Source organism: Leptonotus elevatus, chromosome 21, assembly GCF_054856555.1.
Source record: "Leptonotus elevatus isolate MCC_2025b chromosome 21, RoL_Lele_1.0, whole genome shotgun sequence".
NCBI lineage: Eukaryota > Metazoa > Chordata > Actinopteri > Syngnathiformes > Syngnathidae > Leptonotus > Leptonotus elevatus.
The window spans coordinates 6,390,100-6,417,254 of NC_141259.1; the positions used below are offsets into that span (position 1 = coordinate 6,390,100).

General features: G+C 40.1%; 1 protein-coding gene across 5 annotated transcripts in view; it reads right to left on the reverse strand.

Moving 5' to 3' along the window:
* ntng1a (netrin g1a) overlaps positions 1-27,155 on the reverse strand; it is a 95,963-nt gene that overhangs the window by 48,862 nt on the left and 19,946 nt on the right. For all 5 annotated transcript variants that reach the window (XM_086066036.1, XM_086066037.1, XM_086066035.1 and 2 more), the window contains exon 3: positions 3,478-4,121. In XM_086066036.1, coding sequence (XP_085922162.1) covers positions 3,478-4,121 — 644 coding nt within the window. The remainder of the gene's footprint in view (positions 1-3,477; positions 4,122-27,155) is intronic.

A 27,155-nucleotide genomic window follows, 5' to 3' on the forward strand; every position in this document is an offset into this window, starting at 1 on the left:
TTAAATTTTAGGTCAATCAGAGCCGGGATTTGGGAGATACGGCCTGCCCACAATGTGGACATTTTTGGCAAAACAGGTGGTTCCGTCGTCCTTGGAACCCTCATTATCTCAGGAATTACTGGGTCAATCTTCACAAGACGGGTATCCTTGGACGGGCTTTAAACAAGGATTCAAAATCTGCAGTTATTTAAGACTGGTGCATATTTGACTAACTGTTTGACCTTGAAACAGACGTTTCAAAATTTTTATGAAGTGTAATCTGACATGTACGGACAATAAGGAGCCAAAGCTTCCACACCCTTACACTTTCAATGAAACCCACTGGGTGATTTGGCATGGAATGACCCGGAGGAAAACAAGGCTTTGCAATGCCATTTAAAAGGCTACTATGACATCTAGTGACAATCCCCCACATGACACATTTATGTGTAAACTGCGAACATTGAATTTCAACCTCCAAAAGGGATAGGGGGAAATACAGAGAAACAAAACGTCCTCTTACCAGCAGGAAACAGAGTTTCTGCCTAAGCACTTCATGACTATGTGAGAAAAGTTTTGGAGGGATGACATAAATCTGAATGAGAAGTAACTTCTGCCCTATAAAAGTCCTTGCAGACTTTGGTAATCAAAAGATGCAATAGTGCTTTGATTTAAATGTGCTCAAACATCCAATCTACAGTTATCAGCATCGGTTCTTTCATGGCTCCGTGATTGTTGTTTATCCCTGGAGTGAAGGTACAGGAATGGAAAGGGCCTGCAACTTCGTGTATAATTCAAGACAGGGAACCACAGTCCCCTCAGAGACGTGTCCTCTGCATAGAAGAAACAGAGCGAAACACGGGGACGGGGGTGACAGGCAGGGAGGAAGGGATCCTTTGGTGGGCTCTTTGCTTTAATTACACTGTATTGATCACAGGCGAAATGGCGGAAGGGGGGGGAGGGGGGGGGGGGGGGTTGGTCAGTTAGTGAAATTGCAGGCTGCCGTAACTGTAAAGATGTAGGAAAAGAGAGGCTTTGCAATTATGTTAAAGTCATACGGTAGATAATTAGAAAATCCTCCAAACCTTTCACGCTTTCTTTCACCATACCCCCGTTTAGCACAGCTGATACAATAAAAATTATAAGGGTGTCAAATTCATTGAAGTCCTGGGCGGCTTGCATTGTTCACATCCATCACATGGTTACATGCTTGGTTAGATTTGAAATTCTTTGCATTGATTTCTTTCAATCCAAGTGCCTCTAGTACGGTCCCTTACAGTAATAAACCCCAGAAGAAGGCTCATCATGCATGACACCCCTGCCTTTCACTTCTAGTTTCCTATAGAGGGGCATGCTTCTGCAAAGTTGGACTTTGTTCCTTCACGCTCTATCTTTTCTAGGTTGACCTACTTGAGGAAAGAGCTTACGATCCTGTCTTTGTTTTTCACACTCCTGTGGCAAGGCCAGAAAATCTAGGAGCTCTCCTCCGGAATTTCTCCCTCCGTACCGCTTCTCGTTCCTGATCCAGGCGGATGGCAAATGTGCCAGATTCAACCTCACTGCCCCAGCGAAATCGCTCCCGCCGAGTCTCACAAAACTGTATTCCAAGGGGTTAAGGAGCTTATGTCTCGTATATGACGCATGAAGAAAAGAGCTGAGCAGTGATTTGCCATGGGAAGGTAAAAAGGAGAGTGAAGCCTCCCAGTATAAAGTGTATCTCATTATGGCTGAACTGTGTGTTACCTTTGGTAAACAGTTAAGTATGTTTCTCAGGCAAACATCACTCTCACAGCGGTGAGCTGGTGAATTGCCGTGGCCTGATGATGGTGTGCGGCCATTGTTCAAAGCTACAGCCCCTTAGTGATGCTTAGGTTTGGTCTGATTAGTTAGATAAATAAGCTGCACGTATGGCAGACCAATTTTAATGGCCATTAAGTTCTCTAAACTCGTGTTACTGAAAATACTTCAGTTATTTTTTTACCTTACTGGGAGACAACAGCCCGTAACAAGTGAGCCAGTGACCTACGGCAGCTGGGAAAAAGGATGATCGCCCGTTCCCCGACTGGCAACCCACTAGTCCAACAACATTTACATGTGGTTCTAAGTGCAGTGTATTCAAATGGAAGAAGCTGTGCTGTTAGGGATAAGGCGGGACGGGTATGCGGCACTGCTCACTCACAACCTGGCCCAGAGGGAGGGGAAAATCACCAAGGCAGGCCACTCAGGGAGGAGGAAGGTCCTAAGAGGGACTGTGAGTGAATCCAACAATGGGGTGCAACACCAAATACTTGTCGTGTCAAACCGTCGCAGATATTTGCCAGATGGTCGAACATGTTCAAAACATGTTCAAAATTTCTTGGTGACAAGAAAAAACATTCAAACTGATGGTGAATGCCTTTGCAACGGTTTGTGACCTTGAACGAACCCTGGCCAAAAAAATAAACATTCGCTACAATACAGTGAGATATAGGCTTAAAAAAAAAAAAATTCTCAAAAGAAATCATGTAAAATTAATGACTTTTCTTTTTTTGCCGTCATAATTATATGTGCTGATATAAACCTGTGCTTACACGAGTAACCAGACTAAATGTAACAGGACTAATGGTCATTCCATTAATGACCAAAATGAGACCAGTTAAATTCCTAAACCCCGTATCCCACAGAGGTACGAACATTTGCGAAGGTAGCGAATGCTGATTTCTTGTCAGAGTTCGTTCAAGATCGCAAACAGTCATAAAGACATTCACCAACAATTTAAACGTTTTTTCGCTCCTCAGTGGGATACAAGCTTAATAGTCATTGGATCACATGTTGATTTGTATACATGTATGCTTGGTTCACAGAATTGCAAGCACAATGTGTTTTCATTTGTTCTCATTGTCCCTAATCTATCTCCCGCCAATGTTGTGACACACCAAATGTTGTGAGCCACATTGTGCTCACATGACCCCGACACTTAGTACTGTAACCAAACACTTGGATTGTTGTGATGTTTCGCCGTGCTGCACATTTTGTACTGCAAGCCTCTCAAGTGCTGAGAGCAAAACAAGCGCGATTACATCTTCATTCCTACACCGCTGCAACCACACTCGCATCTGTCCAATTGAAAAACCACAAAGTGTAAAACGCAGCGTAAAACACATCCATTTAGGTGTGCGCCCCAGTGACACACAGTTGTGTTCAGGATATGGGGAGCCTTTTGTTACTCATTCCGCTAATTGTCTAATGGCATCTTGTTTTACATGTTATGTGAGCCACTGACCACTGCGGAAGCCAGAAATCAAACATTAATTACTACCGGCTGTGACCTGGCAGCTGAAATTGTACCTCTGTTGAGGCACTTAACTGAAAACTGAAATTGAGCAGCAAATTCTATGATGATAAGTGAATTGTCTATTTGGTAAGGTACTACAAATGGTAAACCTATTTATATTGCGTTTGCACAGAAGTCTGTGAGAGACGGATTGTTTGGACAGTGCAGAAGCTTTGAGATCTTACCTGCCCTGGACTTTAATGTCAGAAATGGCGTAGAAGTATCTGGACAGGTTGTTCTCATCCACCATTGTAGCTCCAGTGGCAGGTCGGAGCAGTCGAATTCTCAGGTCGGTGATGGTGAAAAAGTCTCTCAAGTTCTTGGTGGTGTCCAGTTGGCCATAAAGCGAAGCCATGTTGTGGAGTCGAGGCCCGGCGAACAGCGCAAAGCGGTCCTTGATCTCAAAGCGAACTGTTTTATCGTACTTCCACACATAACCTCGAGAGTAGTCCTCAGTGCAGATGATGTCCAGAAGAGTCTGCTGGGTCAGATCCTGCACCGTCTTGGGCTCCATGGTGAAGGCATCCAGGCAGTCAGTAGCATAGAATTGATACGGCTGCCAGGTACGTCCATAGTCCAGCGACTTCTCCAGTACCATTTGTTCTGGTCGGCCTGACTCAAAGGTGAGGACGATATCATCTGTCAGCTCGATGGTCTTGTTCCAAGACAGCGTGATGTTGACCAGGAGGGCCTTTGGATACCTTTTCCAGGATGTCGACTGCCAGAACGTTGTGGGGTTGCGTCCCTCGACGTCGAACATGAGTTCTGGAGGGTGGGCGAGTTCTTCAGTGCTGGCATCACATTCATTATTACACATGTAGGGGTTTTCCTATAAATGGAACACACAAAAAAAAAAAGATTAGATGTTAAGTGGAATAAATAAAAATCAAGACACTGATTCTGTGCAAAACTTTTATGATAAAGAGACGTCAATATTTATTTAGAATTGTTTTCATTTTCTATGTTGCATCTTCATTTTTATGAATTATTTAGCCACAAATACTTAAAAAATATAACTTGAAATGAAAAAAAAGTACAAAAAGCTCTTGCATAATTTTGGACCGTTAACTCACCAAGCCACCTCCTCAAAGGTCTTTTCAAAACATTAGTCCCTGAGGCTTTATCTGTCTGCCTAAGGCACTCCGCTTAGAGGACCTTTTAAGTGCTACCAGCTCCAATTTATCAGTAAAAGATAATCCACTACTTGATTAGTTTAAATGGTACCCAACATATGCGTGAAAGTGATTCTGATGTAGTGAAAAAACATGACAGAATCAGGCCTTAGATGTAAGGTGATCTAATGAGGCAAAGAACAAGTAAGTTCGATTTAGAAACCGCTCCATTCAGCTAATAAGCTTTGCAAGTTTTTCCCCGCGTCCTCCATGGCAAGGTGACAATGAAACAGCAATCTCTCAGGCCTTCTGACTGTTGGAGGGCCTCATTAATATCCTGCCTCGACCATCCCCACAGGCATTTTCCTGCTCTGGGAAGTCATGGTTGTGAGGTGGTAGAAGGCTGGATGGTGGTGGAAATTTCCAGCTAGGTTTCTTAACACAATCTCATGGTGGCACGTTAAGGTGTGACATTAACTGCAGCATCTGGTGCCCTGTGTGTTTTTTTTGGCCTCTTGGTATATTGAAAATGCAAACTCTTTAGAGCTAATATGTTAGATAGCTTTATATTCACCATAAATATTTGAAACCTGTTTAGTATACAAAGCCTATGTACACCTATTAGTCCATCTCGTTTTGGCAAAAGTTTGGAATTTCTAACGAAAGAAGGAAAAGTTGGCGGTAAATGTAATTTTTTTTTTAGAGTGTATGGGAAAGTGAAATACAACGTCTAGACTTCGTTAGTGTTGATAAACGCCAACAAATTGCATTTTATGTAGTGATATCTTCCGTCAAAAACTTTCAAGAAATTTAAAATTAATTGAATGTCACCTAAACATCCCTTTGGTCCAAACAAATACCCAGAAACACCAAATGTGCAGATGGTAGCAGTGCTATACATTTCATTGAAATGTCACAATTTTCCAGAATTTCAAAATGGCAGGAACATTCAGAACATTTATTTTTATCGTTGTTTCATCTATTTGGTTAAAATGACAAATGGTCTTGTTAGGAATTGCAGACTTTTGCCAAACACGTATGGTAAAACTCAAGACTTGATTGAACTACAACACTTTCCCTTTAAATTGTTTTACTTTATTCTAGAACATCTCAGAATCAATAGTTAACTACTAATGTCAATAAAACAAAACGAAACAAAACTGCAGAGATATTGGCCACTTAGCCCGCTCCTATTATTTTTGGGGACAATTTAACTCCATTTACTGATTTAAATCCCTAAATTTAAGATTGGCGTTTTGTTTGTTTGTAAATGTTTCATGAATTTTCCCTAAATTATTGGGGACGCTGTTATGACTTTTTGGGTTAGGTCATCGGGTAATAAGATGTTGATGTTGTCAGTTGCTTATGCAGTTACTATGTCCCTTATGATGATAATGTATGATTGATGATAATGTATTAGCCACTCTTAGTGTGTTTAGTCGTATGCAGTTACTATGTCTCTTATGATGATAATGAGATAATGTGGTCAGTTGCTATGTGCCTCTATCTGTTTTATTATATAGGCCTTTATTTTGTCGTATAGTATTGCACATTGCCACCTTGTAGGCAGAAAATTAACTCGATGATATTTCTGTGGTCAGATTGACACCAAGAAGAAAAAAACATGTACATTTGAAGCTAACTGGGAAGCTAACTGGGAGGCTAACTGTGCTAAGGGAGTTATTGAAAGTTATTGAAATTGAGTTTCTTGTTTTGGATGCCATTGTTACATGCAGGTGTACCTAATGTTGTGGCTCTCGAGTGCATGCTCTCAAACCCACTGCTGTTGTCACTAGATATGTCCAAACATAATCGATTCCTGTGCCCCGAGGAGCTGAAAATGTGCTGCGTGTTAAACTTGGCAACCTTGGCCAGTCGTCCAGCACTCTCCTGAACCCACAGGTTAAATATATTTTATCACTGCCTCCGCCGCTACTTGTCTCCCACGCTTCAAAATACAGCCTTTATGCAGATCAATAACCTCGACCCGGAGAAGAGGAAAGAGATAAAATGCTGAGTGTATGGCCTCATGAAAATCAATGGCAGACATCTGTGTTTTACTGGAGGGGAACCTGTGAGGGCTCTGTTAAGCAATTAATGGTTTGGCACATGCAGAAATAATTGACCGGAGCATCGCTGTAATTACTAAAGATGTTTGTATAAATCCCAACGGGGTATTGGGTGGTCAAAATGGGGGTAGGGTTCAACCATCACAGAAAACCAAGCCATAACTGAGCACTTAATTGCTGTTGATGTCATCATAACACACCGGTTTGATCAGATTAGAATAACGATTCTATGGGTGTGTGTGTGTGTGTGTTGTTGGCAGGATACTGCTCTGAATTCCTATCGCATTGTCCCCATTACTGTCAAACTGTTAACCCAATTTAACAGCCAACGAGAAGGATAAAAATCAACAATGTCGTAAACAGAGGCTCATGAATTTGATTGCAGACTCCATTCAGCCGCGCTTCACACAGCCTGAGCTGTTTGGAGTGTTCAGACGTTGGAAACAGAGATTAACTCTTGCTCTTTGTGTGAGGGGCTTTTAGACACATAATAAAGCACTTGTCGAAATTAATTTTAATCTCAAACTTTTGTACATCTGTCCATCCCCAGTTTGGGGATTTGTCACTGAGCGTTTCATTTCAGATCATTTTGTTCTTATCTTGAATAATTGAAATACACTCTTAATTCAAAATGCTTGGATCTCAAATCACCCTTCCCCATTGAAATGAATGGAAATGCTATTAATCCATTCTAGCCCCCCCCCAAAAAACTATTTTTTAATAAGAAAAGAGTTATGCAGTTGTCAGTACGCCAATAATATTAGTTGTTCTTCGAAGAAGACAAAGAATATATGTCTCTGGGTATTGTTATGTTATCCGTCCACATGTGCTGTTGTTTGTGTTGAGATATCTGTTGCTCAAAGTGCAACAACACCGGCGCATAGGCGCTAAATGTTAGCCCGTGTGCTAACATTTAGAGTTTCGCGGTTATGTAATAGTAATCAAAATCTGAGAGTGGCAATAAACCACTTTTTTGAAGAATGTTCAGTCATCTGCCACCATACAGCGTATGGTCATATCTAAAATAAATGCACGCAAGTCAATGCAAAAACTAAAAATTAACCATATTAGCGCATAACGATTCAAGGTAAGGTTTCTTGACCAATTCACAGGTATCGGAAAACAGATACAGCAAAATGAAATCCCCAAAAATGATTTGAGGATAAAGCAATAGAGATAAGGACATAGATGTGTCTGAGATTTTAAACTGTGTCCAGTTTTTAAACCAAGATGTGATTGTGGCGCTGACAACCTTGGCCTGTCTACACCGCAGCCATTGATGGAGGATGGGACTTGAGGGAATATAAATTTACTGCCTGCTGATAAGACATCAAGATGGATGGGCTCCCACCAATCAAATCAATGTGTATGTGTGACAGATGTGTCAGATGTATAGCTCAGACAGCAAATTGAGCCCAGCCTGTAGCATCTATTCTCTTCCTTTTCCCTTTGTGTCCCGCTTCTTTCTTTATTCATCTTTAAACATTATCACAGTAAATGTGTCTGTGTTTTTCTGTATTTAAATCAATATATCTGTTGCTTATTAAAAGGTCTGACTCAAGAACACTCTGCTGGAGGTCCATGTCTTCTTTTTGGTTTTGGCCTAGAAACTCTCCGATATTATGTCAACATACACGAATAATTACAGCTAACTTAATATCCATTTGTAACATTTTGGCTGAAATCAGTTGGTATGCTTTTGCTTAGCTGAACATTCAAGCACGCTATAATGGCAACACTGTTAGCTAATGTTAATCTGTGTGGGGTAAAAATTATGTAAATTAGCTGTAAAAATTGACCATTTTGAAGGTTTGCATCGCAGAGTTGTGGATGCAAAAGCGGAAAACCCAAAAGTAAAACAAACAAACAAACAAAGCACAAAAAAAAAGGCAGTGGAATAACCAATATACTTGATAAAAATCTGCATCCCCCTCCAAAAAAACAAACAAAAAGAAAACTAAATTCAAGTAAAAAACAAACATAGGAGTAGACTTCCATCAACCGTAAACGTGACGTGAGAAAATCAGTACAGACTAAACAAAACCAGAGAAATACAAACAAATTAACGAGACAACAAGGTACACCTGGAATAGATGCAGGTGGCTCGAGGGAGCTGATTGGATTCGAGGAAGGTGGGAAGTCAGTCAGGCGAATGTAAACAACAAAGATGGCCGATGGCGAATTCTGGTTCACATTTTGACCTCCAGCAAACCTTTATAATTTCCTTTATTTATATCAATAAAAAATATCACCAACGCGTTTCATATATGTATATAAAACGATTAAAATGTCAAATTTGAATCATTTGACCCCTTTTATGTTTGAGTGGGCAGACATACAGCTCTGACTTAGATGATATGCTAATATCATATATGCTAATGCTAATTCTTGAGCACCGATCATCTCTCCTTCTGCTTTTTATGTCAAAGGTCAAAAATGACTGAAGCTATTTCCAGCATGCAAATTCTAATCACCTTCATCATGACAATTTGCATAATTAGCTTGTTGCTTATTCATGACAGTCCATACAGCAGCTACATTTAGCACATACATACAGTAAGCAATCATGCACATTATCTGTTGTCTTAACTGGGATTCGTGATTGTGTTAAATACTTCAAGACAACCCTCCTCATGATAATGAAGACTTTTGTTCCTCAATAATAATTTCCTCATAACGACCCCGGAATCTTTTTTCTTTTTTTTTAACTGCACCATCTCATTTTCAAGATTCTCGCTCCTTCCATCTATGCCTTGAGTAGATCAGCCATCGCATCCTACCTCCCATCTTCCTTGCTCCCTCTCCCATGGTGATAGGTGGCGCAGACAGAAAGATGGGCTTAACCTGGACGTGGAATGAATATTGGATGCCAGTGTGACAGATTACAGCGGTAATAGACACCCGGGCCAAATCCTCACAAGGATTACAATCATATTTTCAAATGGTTCAGGGTCGGCCGGAGGACGCCCAGGCTGGACGCTGGTCAACCAGGTGATAGCGGACCACACAGCGGGAATTCACATCGTATTTATTTTTCAAATGCCTTATGTCTCCCGGCAGACTTACAACCTGGATAGAGGAATGAGTTGAATCTTTTAAATGGTTATAATTGATTTTGTACACACACACACACCAAGAGTATTGCTTGTTGTTCATTGGCTGCAACCCTTTTTGTTTTGTGGCCCCAGTGGGGGAGATCCAAGACAGCGGTGAGCTCTTCTGGTTAACCACCTTTAGCACCAGTGTGTGGCTGCCACATAAACTGAGGGGAGCTTGCGAGGCGGGACCGTGTGTACATATCCTCATCATGCATCCGCCTCTTTTAGTGCCTGTCAATTTGGGAGATTCACGAAGCTTAAAACAATAGTAGCAGCAGAGTGAGTCTTCAGCACCTACTCCTCGCATTTAGAGGATATAAAATACATTTTACATTCCATTATCTTTTATATGGGGTGTCGCTATCATATGCTTTGAAGGACAGGATGATGGCACCCGTGCTTGAGAGTGTAAGTGTAAAAGTCACTGTCGGGTGATAAGTGCATCGCTAACACAGAGAGTTCATGGCTTCGGCAGCCCAGCATGAGTTATAAGAACACCAAGCTGCTCAAATTGTACACTAGATAAAACTCTTGAGAGTGCGGATGAGAGCCCTGACCTCAACCCCATTAAAACACCTGCACTTCTGGGTGAATGGGCAAAAATGACCTCAGACACACGGAACACTCATAGAAAATCTTCCACATCGATTTTCACTTTCTGGTTGCGTAATGGCCCAGGTTTGCCAATATGTGTCTCAAAAGAATACACTTCTCAATCAAACTGTCCTATCAGATAATAGAAGCCGTTATTGTTTTCCACTCTGAGGCGTCATCAAATTGTCACTGTTGTTGCATCACCCAACAACTCCTTCCCATCTTTTCCTCCACTCTTGTATTGATATCAGGGTGCTATGGTTGACAAATACCTGCTCGAGTGGCTTTCCTACGAATGTAACTTATTGCTCAGGGATTCTGGAATTATTCTAACTTGGACACTTTAACGATTATGTATTTTTTCCCTTTGCATTGGTCCTGCTACTTGCCTCTCCTCTAACCTCATAATCCACAAGTGAGTCACGGCGAACTAATGTTACATGCAGTATATCTGGTTGCCACACATTTTTCTTTTTTTATATATATATTTTTATAAAATTTTCTTGAAATCTACTTGGGTCGCCCGCCCAAGTATTAACATGGTGTGGGAAACACTAAATAAGGCCGGCCGGCCTAATACAGATACCCGATATCGGTACTATTAATCTGTAGTCTTCAAATTTATTCCCACCAATTTACATAAATGGTTTCTTCCAAATCTCACAATTTTAAAACCATAATTGGTCAAATGCAGCAAAAATATTTCAAAACAAGTGCATCAACAATGACAGTGACAAAAGTGATGTTACGAAGGCAAACAATTCCAATTATTATTATGTACTTGATAGAGCAGGGGTGGCCAAGTTCGGTCCCTTCTTTAGTAGAATCATGAGCACAGGTAGTGGGGGGGAAAAACTGATATTAAAATTAAAATGATACGTTAGATCATGAACAAGGTAATCAATGAGTCTGTCCTCAGGTTCACTTAATATTGCAAATTAAATCAGTGCAATGTTTTATTTGGTATCAAGAATAATAATGATGAATATCATTTATTCTGTTCTTCCTGAAATGTTTTCCCTCTTTTAGTTTTATTTATCCAAAGGAGGCTTGGCGAGACAAAGCGAAAGGAGCACATGGTCGTCATTTTCCGGATTCACGCCTTTTCCTGATTTTTCCACACCACCCTTTAAGTCTTATTTTATTTATTTAAATCTTGGTTTTTTAAGAGACGATTAAAATCAATATTGTGGTTAGGCCTAGCATTCCCTCTGTGAATACTTAACTGCGCAGAGAGTAGTTGTGATTCAGCTCCAGGCCCGTCTGTCAGATCACTGAAGGTCTATTTAGTCATTCGAAAGGAAGACTTTCTTCTTCTTTTTTTGGTCTTTATTTCTCTCACAGTCTTTTTTCCTGCATGCATTCGAATACCCCCCTCACCGGCCCTCCTCCACGTCTGAATCGGAGATGATTGGCAGATGACTCTTGGGGAAAGGGAGCTCGGGCCTTTTACTTTTCTCTGAGCTTGGAAGATCACGACACTCGGACACACTGACAGGCAAAGTGTCCTAGCGCACACTCGCGCAGACACACAATCTCGTTTTAAAGGCAAGCCACACTGATCCCTCGTTAACCCATGGGGGTTAAAACTAAAATAAAAAATAAGGGGGGGAAAAAAGCAGTATGAAGAAGTGCAGCCGCCGCTGATTAATTACAAGTGGATCCACTTGCATTCCCAACAATGACTGCAATCATCCACTGCAATTATAACTCACAAATCTCAAAAGGGACTCAAGGGTGCTCTACCAGTTGATTGTGACCGAGCGCCTGATGATCAGGATGATACTATAAAGATGAGAGGGAGCCAACGGTTTTTGTAACTGAAAAGTACGTTTCACAGAAACACGGGGGGAAAAAAAACACACCAATCAACTCCACTCTGCTGAAATTAAAGATACATTAAGCACTCTCTTCGTGATGAATTAAACTAAGAGATACAAATTAACGAGCCCGCGCAGAGCAGCGTGTTTGTGTGTGCATGACGAGGGCTCGTCTGTTTGTAGAATTCCATGCGTACGTTTTTCCGGTGCCAAACACAGCAGAAGCACACTGTTTTTAGGCTGCAATCCTCGTTAATGAGGGATTAGATGCGGTGGTTGATCTTGCGATCGCTGCGCATGCTCGTGCTCATTAGGTGGACAGGATGGGAAATAAAGAAAAAGTCCGTCAGCAAGAGATCGGACTTGAAGGGGCTGGTGAGAAGTGCGTGTGCATTTTGAAAATGTGATGGGATTCAAAGTGAGGCAGGCTACTGATGTAAACAACCACATAACTTAGCCTTTCAGTCAGTTAGCGGAATGCTAAATAGCGTATGATGCGGTGCTACAATCCTGTAACCGTTTGTGGTCCGCATTCTATTTTTAGCATTCCACAGCATATCATCGCTGCTATGTGAAAAACACTTATGTCCATTTTGTCTTTTTTGTTTTTTTTACGTTGCATTCAGTTTGATCCCAAAATAATAAAAATGTAAAAAAATGACAAAAATTGACATAAGTGTTTTTCACACAGCAACGACAATATACTCAAAATGACATTAGTCACAGCCCATATCACTATTTTAGTGCATTTATTATTCTATGCATTTTTTTCTTAATAGCGTGACGTAAAATGTGTGATTGTCAAATGTCCAATTGAAGACTACTACAACTATAACAGTGGTTCAAAACCTGGGGCCTAGAACGGATTATTGGCATTTCTATTTATTTCAATGGCAAAAGATGGTTTGACTCTTATCTCAAGTCGCCACTATATTTAGCAAACATACAGGCAGTTGTAACAAAAGCATTAGCAAAATTGTTATTTGGCTGGAAGGGAATGCATCTTGCAAGCATTCATTTCATCCTTGCTGGCAGATTTTGCTGACAGCTGCACAATGGAAAGCAATATTGTCAGGTGAGGTGAATTTCAGGTGAGGGCGCCTTTCAATCTATTATAACTGGCTTCCTTTTTCTTCTGTAATCCTGCATCCACAATAGGCAAGGCTTTCTCCCAAGTGGCTGAAAACAATAAAAATATTCAATGTCACAGTGAAACGAGGTGCAACGCTGATTTCACCAACCGTTTTTTTTTGCTCCTTATTTTCCGACTCCATCGACTCTTCCTTTATTTATCCTCTCTAAGAGTTGATGTCATCTGACGTGACAGAGTTGAGGAAGCCGCGGGCGGAGGTGCTACAATTGCTCTGTCGCCGCTCTAAACACGGCAACAAGCGAACGCCGTGACAGCTCTTGGGCGCAACGCGAGGAATCGGCAAAAATGCGGTGCATCATTGCAGCCTGTTTGACTGCAGCCTTTGTACCTCATTTCATCTACACCGGTAAACTACTCCGTTGCCACCCTCTTCGGTTGGCCTACTTTTGGGGCTGGAATGGGAAAGCTCACTGGCATGGAGGTGGTGGCATTGAAAAGCAAGGGTAGCCTGACAGTAAATTCTAGAGGGGGAAAAAAATCCAGGTTCAAATGATGCATTCAAAGAGTGAGCAGTTTACTGTAAATTAGTTTTTTATTAGCGCTTATCACTGGGGAGCATCCAGCTTCTATATTACTTCTGACTCAACATTATTGACACAAATGAAAACGAGATGTAATTTAGCCTTTCACATCAATCCAATCACTGCAGCATTAGAAATCCTCACTGCTTGGATATGAGAAATATGTGAGAATATTTGCAGGTCAGGGTTTGTCAGCGCTGCACGTTTAATGCTAAATACACAACTTCTGAGGTCATTCAATTTGAATTTATATGAACATTTTCAGGGGGAAAAATCACACAAAACGCTTTGGGTATGTCTCTTGATTTTTAGTTTAATTACAATTACGTGTGATAAAATCTTTTATCGTAATTAATCGCATGACTTCAATAGTTAACTCACGATTATTTGCCAATGTTATATCTGTTTTAAATGTACAATAAAATGTACAATATTTTTTTCACAATTTTCATACTCTTGTTAACATAAAAGTGGAAAAAATGTGAACTAATAGAAATATGGCTGCATATTTTAGTTATTGATACAGTAATTTCATAATAATTCATACAATTGAGCTAAAATTAAAAGATGCACTGTAACGAGCGTGATATTGACTTGTGTTGTTCATTTTTCTGCCACTAGATGGCATAATTGCATTTGTAAGACGTTGGTGACAGCTCCGTGCATTTTTCTAATATTAAGAGCTATCTAATCTTTAACATGAAGCAACTTGTGAAATTCTGCACATTTTTAAAATTGTAAAACAAAACTTGACCCCAGTCTCCACAAATATATGTATTATTTTCACATTTATTACTGCTAAATTTTGACATGGACTGCCTTTCCAAGTAAGGGGCGGGTCATTCATCGCGTGTTAAAAAAATAGTTGTGTTAAAGGAACTTTAAATTTTGACACTAGTTACAATAATACTTCACAACATTTGTAATTTCACATGTACCTGTGGGTAAAAAAAAAAAGCAAAGCCTGGAGAGTCTCTGTCACCTAAAAACACAAGTGAACGATCATTGCCAATAATCTCTCAAAAACCCACACTCTCGCCCATCTCCTTTCTTTGTATTATATTATGGTACACAATAACTACAGCAGCAGCAAGATGTGGACTGCCTTCTTCCTCAAATGTTGTGTGTGGTTATGTAAAAAAAAAAAAAAAAAAAAATGATGGTTCTCAATAACACCACCAGTTATTCTGATGTGTGTCATCGGTTCATGCCATTACTCATCACTAAATGGAGTGCATCTTCATTAAACTTTTAGCATTTTCAATTTAAATAGTCACATTATTTTGTGACAGAAACTACTAACAATACCTCCAGCTAAATATTCCCCAGAGATTGAGACTAGCAAATGAGGATTATTGAAACACTTAATTAGTGATTTAAACCAGCTATGCGGACAATCATTGAGAATCCATTGAAAATGTTGGCTTGTAGCATTATGCTAATCCACCAAATAATGACTAGCCTCTAGGGGCTCCAGGGCGCGCACGCTCGGAGCAGGCAGTCTTGTTTGGCTGGCTCTGCTCAGTGTGGGCATCTGCCTGCACAAACCCTTGGAGAGCATCTGTTGGCAGTGAGATGGAACAGCCTTGCCAAACCTTCACCCACATTTGACTTCTTAGTGGGAGCATGGCAGCTGAACTAATGCACCTTTGAATAGCAGGATCGTGCACAGGGATTATGTTTGCAATAAAAGAGTAAAACAATGCAAAGTGCCCCAATTCTTCCTCTACGGACAACTAAAGCAGATGAAAAGTCACATACATATTATTCATTATTAATCTACTACATTTGAGGTGTTCTGTAATCAAGCCACAATGCGATTGAAAACAAACCCGAGTGTGATGGTGTGTATAATCATCAGCATATTAATTTATCGTATTTTTGGGGGTGAAATTCTAAGGATAAATTTCACAGTTTAGTTAGTGGTTGTCATTTAGACACTACAGTGCCCTCCAAAAGTAATGGAACACCAAGGTATACTATTTTTGTTTTTGCTCTATACTGAAGACGTTTGGGTTTCAGATCAAAAGATGAATATTAACTCATTCACTGCCATTGACGGCTATAGAGGTCAAAAATTCATTTGAACTATTTCTATTAGTTTAAAATTTGTTCCCACTTTTGTTAACAAGAGTATGAAAACCTAGAATTTTTTTATTGGATTAGAACAGATATAAAATGTGTGATTAATCGTGAGTTAACTAGGGAAGTCATGCGATTAATTACGATTAAAAAAATTGCCTGGCGCCCCTAATTTTTAATAATTTTTCCCTTAAAACAAAAAAGATTATTAAAAAAATAAAAATAAAAAAACGTTTTTTTTGTTTAAAAGAAAAGATTATTAAAAATTAGGGGCATCAGGCGATTAAAATTTGTAATCGTAATTAATCACTAGTGAGACAGGATGGTAATAATAACTAGACAAAGTGCAATTTCTGCAAAAATTGCGTGGAAATGCTGAAAAGATGAATGCAATTATCTGAATGCTAAGATTTGAATGCATGTGTTTATGAAGTCAATTGAAAGATAAATGATGTGAAAATTACAAATGTTTAACTTATTCACTGCCATTGACGGCTATAGACAATAACAACTCATTTTAACTATTTCTATTAGTTTAACATGTTTTTACTATTGAAGTCATGTGATTAATTACAATTTAAAAAATGTATTGCCTGACGCGATTTAAAAAAAGAAAAGAAAAGATTAAAAATTAGGGGCGTCGTGTGATTAAAATTTGTAATTGTAATTAATCACATGACTTCACTAGTTAACTCACGATTAATCACAAATTTTATATCTGTTCTAAATGTACAAAAAAAATCTAGGTTTTCATTAATGATTTTTTTTTAAACTAATAGAAATGGTTACAATTCTATAGCTGTCAATGCTAGTGAATGAGTTAAGAGACAAAAGTCCAGAATTGCATTTTGCAGACTGTTGCATTCTTCATTTGAAATGCTTTACTGCGGCCCCTTTCAGTTCTTGTTTCTGGTAGTTTCGCCCTTCAGTCTTCTCTTTAGGAATTAAAATACAGGTTCTATTGGGTTGAAGTCTGGTGGTTCGACTTGGCCAGTCTAAGACCTTCCTTGTTACATTAGAGTCTGGTGTAGTCCATAGGTCGCTGGCTTGGGAAGTTATTGCCACTAAGGGTCCCATATCCCGATTCCATTACATACATTACTACGTGATGTCATTCATCTTTTCGAGGGATAAACTCTGCTGGCTTCCCACTGACGTCTACCATGTTGTTGAGCTCGGTCGCATGGGCTTCCCTCAATAGGAGTTCCAGTATGAAGGGAATGCAAGGAAGAAACGGAGAGAGATGAGTGTGTGCTTTTGTGTTGACTGTAATGTTGGTATGTAACCGTTGCATTTAGAATGCTAAGCTAGTACTGCACTGCTGCATATTTGATTTCAAGAACAAAATATAGAAAATATCAATACAAATATTGCAAAATGAATTCCCATTGACCAATTTCCATTACATGGTTAACACTGATCCACATGTCAATTGGACAAATAAAAAGCAAATCACTGTTATAGTAATAGTACAGTATGGTATAGTAGAGAATAATAATCTTGCCTATTTTCGAACAAGTCAACATTATTTTGTAAGAAAATCCTCTATACAGTTACAAAAATCCCAAATTCAAGTAATTTCCAACCCATCAACCCGCTGATGGAACTCATGGTTGGCGGTCAATGTGGAAGTTGGTAAGCATGCGCCGTTATCTATCTGAATCTAACTAAAGCTTTGATTTTCTGTCAAAACCAAGCAAATGTTACAATTCAGTGAACCAGACGTCGCGTGTATGTAAGTCCCCAAGCAGCAATATTGCATAGTGTGCACATGCATGATTTAAAACTCTAAGTGACTTTCACACGAAGCTCTCAACAAAAATGTACTGCTACAATAATTGTGGTTTGGTTAAAATCAAAACTGCTTAAAATTATCAGCCACAATAACAGAACTTGCTCTATGCTTGGTTGCTTTCCCTGAGGGTGATTTTTTTTCCTTTTTATAGACTAAGAAACACAAAGAGCGTTATGAGAAAATCCACTTGCTAATTTGAGAAGCAAACTAAAGAGTGTACATGGCTGACTTGATGACAGCTGTCAGTGTGACAAGAGCTATTATCAGTTGGGATTTAAATTGTTATGCTGGAGGCAACCAGGCGGTGTCCAGGAGGGATTTGAAAAGACAAGGTTTGTGAGGAAGCCGGGGAGGGTTTCAGGTACCGTCACTCAAACATATATTGTTTCTCCTGCAGGCCCATGTTGAATATTCATATAGAGTAACTCGTAATGACACCCCGAAAGTAAAACAACTAACATTATGCCACAAGCAATTACACGACAGAGACAAACGCTGGTGGATTTAACAGTAGGCTATGTTGTTGTAATTTTTGTTGCTACTATCTCTTGAAGAGATTATTATAATAGTGACGTAGCAGAGTGATTAAGGTATACTTGTATGGGGAATAACATAATTAGGATACAAAACAGTTATCTGAGCGACCTAATCCATAGTTAGCACTTAGCAGCGCAACAAAATTGCCACTTACTCGCATGGTCATAGCCACGGTATTGTGAATAAATTGCTTGGAGGTGAAGTGCAGTTGGGAATTGGCCATGTTGGGAATTGTAAATGGTGACTCTTCGGACCATATTCATACGAGAACTAATTTTAAATATTATTTACGAAGAAAAGTGTGAGCTCTCAAAGTCATCCGAATTGCTGGAGCTAACAGTGAGCTAGCTTGCTAGCGTCCCAAATCACCCACAGCTTTATTATTTCTGAACGATTTTCATACATATAGCACAAAGTGGGGCCTAAATTTGCACATAAGTTTAGTTTTCTTCCCTTTGGTATTTTTTGTAGGCCCGCGTGCAAGAATGCCAACTTCAAAATAAAGCTTAACTTAACAAAGACTACATGGACATCAATGCCTTGTTCGCGCTTTTATGTTGACGTTGTTCCCGGCAGCGTGTAGTGGCATGACGGCTCTCTTGACTCGTCTACCCGACTGTAACTGGGGTCAGTTTATCTTGCCGTCACAAACTGTTGCCACCAGTATCAATAAGTCATCCTGAAATCATGTTTAATAGCTAATTAGGACACTAAAAAAAACAAATTAATCACACTGACATTGACATGTGGCGCATGTTGCTAGCGTTAGCATCTAGTGGCTAGCAGCTAAGTTAGTGTGCGATATAGGCTGTCAAGAAACGTCTGACTTCTTTTCAAAGGCATTTTAGTACACAAAAAAAGAACACTTTTGATGACAGCCTGGCACAGTTGCAGTTCCTTCTATTTTTTTTATTTTTATTTTTTTTACAAACCAGGCTTAATCAAATGTGCTGTTTTAGCCAGCAAAATTGCTGCTGTGGTTCTGACATAACTTTGTCTCTCATAGCCCAAATCTCACTAATGTTTCTGGAGAAGAAAATACGGTTTGAAATGTTGATTATCTCAAAATGAAAACAGTTGGTCGTTCATTAAGTAAAATGTCTTATTTTCTCTTCTGTATTCATAATTGAAACATTCATAATAACGAAAAAAAAGAGGACAATTACATTGTGACACATTTTACCAAACCTTTGTTCACTAAATTGCAATTTCTTCAATATGAGTTCTGGTTAAAAATAAGTGCTTATGAGAAGCAACATAAAACACACTGCAATATTCCCTGTTGTAGTAAATACGTAATTGCGTCACAGCACACATTGTTCTTGGTCCTGCTGTGAATTAGATTGGTAGACAGACTACAGTAGATGGATAGAGTTTGTGCCTAAAACACTTGAGACTGACTACAACACAAAATCCTAAATCCTGCTGACTGTTTTAACAATGTAATCAAATCTGGATTTGTCGGTGCTGCAGTTGTTGACAAGATTTGTGAAGGGAAGCCTGACACATTTTTGTGTAAGGATGTAAATGACGCAACAGTGGCAAAAGAGATTAATCCGATTTATTCATTGCTGTGGCGAGCTGAACTGTACTATTGGGCATCCAAACGTTAAAGACGCCGCCTCGTCACTGCCGTCTGTGGGGGTCACCGACCAACAACATAACCCACAAATGAATGATCTCAGCTCTCCAATGCACAAACAAGCTCAAAACGCACCCTAACGAGGCTGTGAAGTGATGAAGCAAAAGCAATGAGAGCAGTTAGCCGTATGCCAGCCCCCGCCTACACTTCCCAGTGGGCGCTGCCCTCTTGTCGCAGACCTGTTTGCTGACTTCAGCCAATATAACGCTGGCACAAGTCTGCTGAAAGGTGTTCATCCAGTCAGCACAACAATCTCCCACCTTTTCTATCAGGAGCTTGTCTCCCTTTATATCACAATGCACTAATCTCCAATAACACGCTCAATTAAAAAGCTTCTCTCCCTAAATCTCAACGGCACTATAATATAACATGAAGTACTTGAGATTAAAGTACTTACATAATCAACAACAATTAGAGCACCCTGATACATGCTATTAGCTCTAATCATCAGGCAAATGTGTCCTTCATTACAAAGCTTTAACAACCTTACAAATTCCAGCCCCGTGCGGGATTTCACTTTTCTGCCTCACTGTCAAGTGCTTCGCTATTGATAATCTATTTCAAATAGCTTCTCAGACTGAGCATGTAAAGAATTTAAAGTCAACGTGGTGCTCTGTAGGAATTGTTACTTTAGAAATAGAGCAGCCATACAGCTTCCAACAAAGATAATTCGGAGTGGAAATCCAGTATGCTGGCACGGTGAGCGGCTTACTCTGTGTTCTTATCTCTTGGCAGAGCGATGCCGAGGCGCTCACTGCCACATGGCACCCAGATACGTGGCGGGGCACAATCACACATGCTGGCTTTTATGACTCATTGCACAACACCATGGCTTCCGAATGGCAAAAAAAAGCAAAGAATCAAAAGGTCTGGTTTGTTAAAATTCCTAAAATAGCTGGCAAAATAATGAGGTAGAAGTGTTTGGATCGCACAACTTGGAATAGACACGCAATTAAACCAGCGTTTTCTGCCATTACCACAACATCGCCATGCTTTGCATTACAATTTTGCTCGCCACGCTACCATTTGGAACAGTAAATCTTTATCTGGCTTGTGGTTCCACTGTTGGATGTGTCGGCAACACATAAATAGAGGGACATCATAGCAGCACGACGCACAGTGAAAGCTGCCAATAAATTCAATAAGGAAGCGCAGCCTGTCACAGTAAATAAAGGACAACAATGGAGGATATCCAGCATAGTGTGGATAGCTTTGTTTGATAAAAGGTGCATTATGGGCTATTTCCTATTCTATTACCGATGTTGCGTGGAGGGTATGATTCTCTGTCATTCAGTCATTTGGCGGTAATTTAGGTGGCATGTCAGTACTGATGAAACTGTTGAATTGGGGCGGTACCTTACTTTGGTACTGCTTAAAACTACGCACTCAAAGTGTCAAACATTTTCACTATGACAACAAATAAATAGGCAACCGTGCTTTTGACAATGTCTCATACTATTAAGTCAATCTCTAAATGTAAACCCATGCATTCGAGGAGACTCGAGGGCTAACCACCCAAAACGGACAACAACCGAAAAAGGTTGTGGTTAAAGCCTGGAAAAACATTACAACGCAAAGTTCGGGTAATGGCAGCGTTTGACAGTGACTACGTTTACATGCAGACAATAACCCTTTTAAAACCCGAATGTAAACCCAAATATGCTCTTATACGGGTTTTAAAAATCCTGAATAAGACCCGCATATAAATGCATTTGGAATACCTCGATTGAACGGCGCATTGTTTTTCGCTGTGCTCATGCTCTCTATTTTCTTCTTCATCTTTTTTTTCTCCTTCGCTTAGTTTATTTGCAAGGAATCTTGATTTTTAAAGTAACGACTTGCATTCGCGGCTCTGTCCCACTCACTAGAGAAGCCTCCCTTGGCTACATTGATTTCTTTGCGGCATTTTCACATTATTTTGTGTCTCTACGGCAAAAACGACACCGTTTGTGCCTATTATACAAGTACATAAGACCGTGCTTCTGGCGTGTAACCCACCGGAAATACTCAAGCCGGTGTAAGCAAACATGACGCTCGCAGCAAAGAACCACGCTTCTGGAGCAAGGAGTAAACCGACTACTTTATTTAGCGTGGTGAGTGACATAAATAGAATGTCTTATACTGAACGTAGTAAGTAAAAAACGGAAATTACATTATTTACGTAATTACGTTGTCCGCACATTCTGGTCTGAACGGGATATTACAATCGAGCAAAATATATAAATATATATATTATTGAAAGCAAATGATTTACATATCAACACATCATCCTTTGAATTCCTTCCCAAGCTTTCGGGTACACGACTGAGTCAACTCGGACATTTTCCAAACAGATAGTCACGCCCCTGGTGTTGCTAAGGGAAACCATTAGGTTATAAATGATTGTATAAAACATAAACATTGTGTTCGAATGATGTATATGTATTGTTGTGTACCAAGGGCATATTCTAAAATAAATGAATACAAGTTTCCAGACAGTAGAAAGCCCCCCCCCCCCCCCACCACAGCAGCTTGAAATAAGTATAAGAGGAGATGTGGCAGGGTGGAATGAGTTCCAACTTAAATTGCATACCAGAGGGAGTATTTAGAGGCTAATTAGGGTTAGTAATTCATTTCGCTGAGGCAAATACACATTACTCAATGATTGTAGAACAACATTTGTGGACATCTCCATGTATGTTTTAAAAAGCAGAAAATGAGACTAATAATGACAATGCTTACGCTTTCAGGTGATTGATGCTACATTTGAAACGGTGGGCATGTCAAGAAATGCATCATTCTAATGACGCACAGATTGTCATATAATTGATTACTTATCTATAATCATCTGCTTCTTAGTGTTTCATATTTCTCTACGCTAGTCAATCTGATGGCAAGGCAGGATGCCAACTAATAACACAAGTGCGCAGAAGCCCTTGATGCGATCCAAGGGAATCCAAGCCAGGTGCGACTCATCTCGAATGCCAACGCCGCCTACAACAATGGCTGCCGCTCACTGTATGGTGCATGTGTTTACACTGGGGGGCGGGGGGGGGGGGGGGGGTGGGGGGGTTAGCAGACCAAAGGATGCTGAATAAGCATTGAAAGAGAAACCTTTCGGTGCGACAACAATACAAGTCCCGGAGTAACAACTAATACCTGGCACCTCTCGCTAAATCATTTCATTTAGAGCGTCTGATGTGCAGACAGACGGGATGTAAAATGCATTTCCACGGCAAGCCTCTCAAGTGCTTACCGTCCGTGCGAGCATAATGAAAAGATTACCGGTTGCACCCCCTTGTCAAATCATGCTTCTGAAACAAGTGCATGACACCTTATAGGAGCCATTTTCAATTTAATGTCAGAAATAGAGGGAGTCCATTTTCTTCCGTCTTAGGGCAAATTGTAGCACTCCAGAGTAACTATTTTGTACATGTTTAGGGAGAAAAACAAAAGCTAAAAAAGTCAAGTGCCTTGTAACTAGGGGTGGGCTAAAAAAAAAATCGATATGGGAATACAGGGAAACCTCGAGTTATGTCGTACGTTGTTTCGACTTTACGGCACCCGTGCCTCGTCGGTAGCACCTTTTCCCCCCGTTAATTTCCCACAGTAATCACGCCATTTTATAGTTATTTAAAGATATGTTGTTGTTACCTCCAGCAATGGACGTCCATCGAGCAGGTCGGCTTGCCAACAGGTCTGTGCGGAAACGCAAAATATTGGTTCCGGCTCTTCTGGGTCGCGCAAATAAGTTTTTTTTTTAATTACTGTACAAAGTATTTTGATGTAAATATCGACTTTAACGGTAAAATCCAATTTAAGTCGAAATTCGGGTTACATCGCCAGCGTAGGAACGGAACTCAGCGGTAACTTGAGGACTACCTTTATATCGTTGCCGGCCTAATTACAATACACGTAACAATACAGAGGAGCAGAAACGATATTGCATATTTAATCATAAAGTTTACCGGTGTGTCCCTGAACGCTGCTCCTTGCTATGCAGTGCGTACATATTTCAACAGGGCATGGTGCGGGCGGTAAACCGGAAGCGCTGCTAACATTAGAAGACTACAACATTTTTGCCATCCAACATAATGAAAATTTGGGTATATACATGACTGTTTTCAGAAAAATGCATGCATGTAATGTAAAATATCAGGGTACGTATCACTTTGAAGGCCATGTGGATGCGATGCGTATCGTATTGTATTGTGACGTATAGTATCGTGAGGTTGCTGGCAACACCAAGCCCATTTGCAACCCTGGAACGGATCATTTCTATTTCTAAAATGTACTTGTGGAAAAATGTTGCAAAATGGAATCAAAGCTGTGGGGAGCTGTCGTTGACGGTAAATTGAGAGGTGCTTTCATGTTCACTGATCGAAAACCTCAGTGACTGGCTTTCTTGGATAGGTTTAGCGATGTTCCGCTTAATACTCGTAATGGATTCAATCGGTTTTTATGCCGTGTTTAGCCCTCGTTTGGACATTATCATGAGCCACCATATCTATCCACTCCGTGGACTGTCAATCACCAATCACCACTCCTGCTATAATTGTCATTGAACGAGCAAGCGTGTAGGCGGAACTCCCGTTAAGCGGTTCCAACTTGGACTCTGATGGTGTCAATGTGACCCAAATTTGCAATGTAAGGCAAAGTTAAACATCCACAAGATGTAAAGCCACAAATTAAGGGGTAAATGGACTGAAGATGACTATGTGGTCTTTGTGGAGGTCTTGGAGTATTGATAAGGTTGAAATGCCAAGTGTATGCCTTCACCCTAGCTGCAATCCTACAGATACTGCCAGTCTACCCACCATTAACCAACTGCTCTCTCTGTCCTAAATTGGGTTAATAGACTGCTAACAATCGGAATAGCCCTGACAGCACTTCACTACCCCCCTCCCTTCTGCTTAAATTCAGCTTCTCTCATCCTTTCGCCTCCCTTAGAAAGATAATGTAACTCTCACCTCGGCTCAATCAGGAAGATTGCTTATTAAGGAAAGGCTCTGGGGTACCTCACTAAATTGGGGGGAGCACGGTCTCACTAGTGCGATAACTACAGATTTATGTCAGAATTAGGTGTAAATAGCTGCACTGGCTATTCCACTTCTTTAATTAAGCAAGCACATTTTCCAGGCTTCAGCGTGTTCCCCTTGCACGGCATATGCTTGCTTGCTTGCTTAAATAGGGGCTGAGCCATGTGGAGAGCGGGAAGAAGAGCCATTCAAGTGCAGTCCCAAAAGAACGGGACTAAAATGGCTAACAACAAAGCATGACAGCCTCACATTTTTCTGTATATTTAAGAAAGTATATTGCAATAACAGCGGATGGAGACATTCCATCCGGATTCATTCGTTCCGTTGCGTTGTGCGATCCGTTTGAACTTTGAGCCTTTTTGCGGCTGTCAATGAGTAGTCAACACAATGATACACAGCGGCGAATGTCATATTACTTCTCAATGTCAGATCAAGCTGCGTGCACAGTAAAATGAAAATGTTCCAGCACACTGCTATATTGCTTTGAAAAACTGCAAAGTGTGTACTTCCTCGACAGGTCTATCTGTTGCCTTTCATCTGCTGGAGTTCTATTTTGGATACTCCAAAAAAGGTGCATGTTTCAAACTATTTAACACCATATTGCAACACAATACCTGGAGTACTAATTGCTAAATTTATGACTATATGCTACCGAACATATTTCCACAATAACATATAGTGTACGTACTGTGCTGTCAAGTTCTCGCTGCTGTGAAGAGCTCTTATTTTGAAATGGTAGGAAGTAGATCAATACTTATTACTTAATGTTAGCTGCATGGTAACCTAGCTTTTAGCCTAGCCATCATGCTAATGCTAACGTGCTAAACTTATGATTTTTATATTGTTCAAGTATTCGTTTCATGCTTCTCTAGCTATTGGCTTAGCAATTAACTTGGCAGGCTAATGCTAATAAATGCTAATTAATAAGTCACATTGTGGTAAGTCGGACGTTTCCGACATCATACCAAAAAGTGTGCACAGGAACACCTTTTTATTGCTTATTAGGAGGGGGAAAGGACACCAACATCACCAACCGGCTTCAATCTGACATCATTCGACAATGACGACCCCCATAGAGACATAGACCATAAATGGCCAAACATAATTTACACGATTATAAACATATTTATCTCTTTATTTATTAGAACATTAATTTAGTTGTTTGAAATGAGTAACATAACGTAACACAACCTGATTTGGATTGAGCTTGTTATTCGGAACAAAAAACAATTATAACAAACAATTTATCGGAATCAGCCATCTTTGTAGTTTACATTAGCCTCGAACGCTTTGAGGTCAGATCTGGGACAATCCAAGTGAGATAAATCCCACTTCCCACCTTCTTCAAATGCAGCATTAGTACCATGTGACCTGCAAATGTGATGATTTGGAGCCATGCTAGCCTAACCCTAGCCTAGTTAGCTTAGCTTTTTTATGTGGTGATTTTTCTTGGTAGCCTGTACCATTTCTTAGCTATTGACAGTATGTTCAGGAACATATTGTAATGATGGTTTTTTTCATGTATGAATGGCAATATTATTTTATTTCAAGGTTGTTGGCCGTTTTCGAGTTTAGGCAAAAATGAGACAACTTCAAATAACTTGACTCGTACTGTAGCACGTCATCTTCTTAATTACTTTGCAAATGTGAACCACGTTGTGATGCATATTACTGCCACCTCGAGGACTGTAGTGGAATATTGCTAAAGCATCCTCAGATAAATTAACAACTTGGAGACACATTTGCCACATAATCACTCAATTAAAAGAATTGTTCAAAGAGGATAGAAATGCTGTGCTTTAGCATCTGCTGCTACAGTGGGATCGTTTGACCCCCACTGCGTAGATATTAATGAGCAATGGGATCACTGGTTTTGCTCTATTCAACTTCTTCCTGTTTACCGCATATGTTGCACTTAACATCCAGATCCAACACAAATGAACAAATACAATCGTAAGTGCCCCTAAATGTGAAAGCCACAGAATCGATATTGCTATCCCAAACAGTGTTGTAAAAATCAGGCTTCAACCCAAAATCCATTGCAGGATTACAAAGAGCAATTGCAAATAAGTTTACAGTATTGCTATCAATTCTCTGAGCATCAAACGAGAAAAGAAGAAAAGTAGGTTGAAAGCAGTGCCTTCCCGTCGTATTTCTTCATAAGTGATTAACTGAGAAATGCAAAAAATCCCACCCACCATAACTGCAGGACAGATTCAGGGATCACATACTGTGAGGAATAAAGAAAAAAAAATCTAGCAGAATGGTTTTGGCCAACAATAAAAGAGAAAAATGAGAGTTCAAAGAGGGTAATCCATGCCATGGGTCCAAAAAGTCAGTGAGCTGCAAAGAGTGTTTAACACAGAGACATGTCATGACATGTCTGGGCGTCAATTAAGTAAACCTATAAAATATTCCGAGG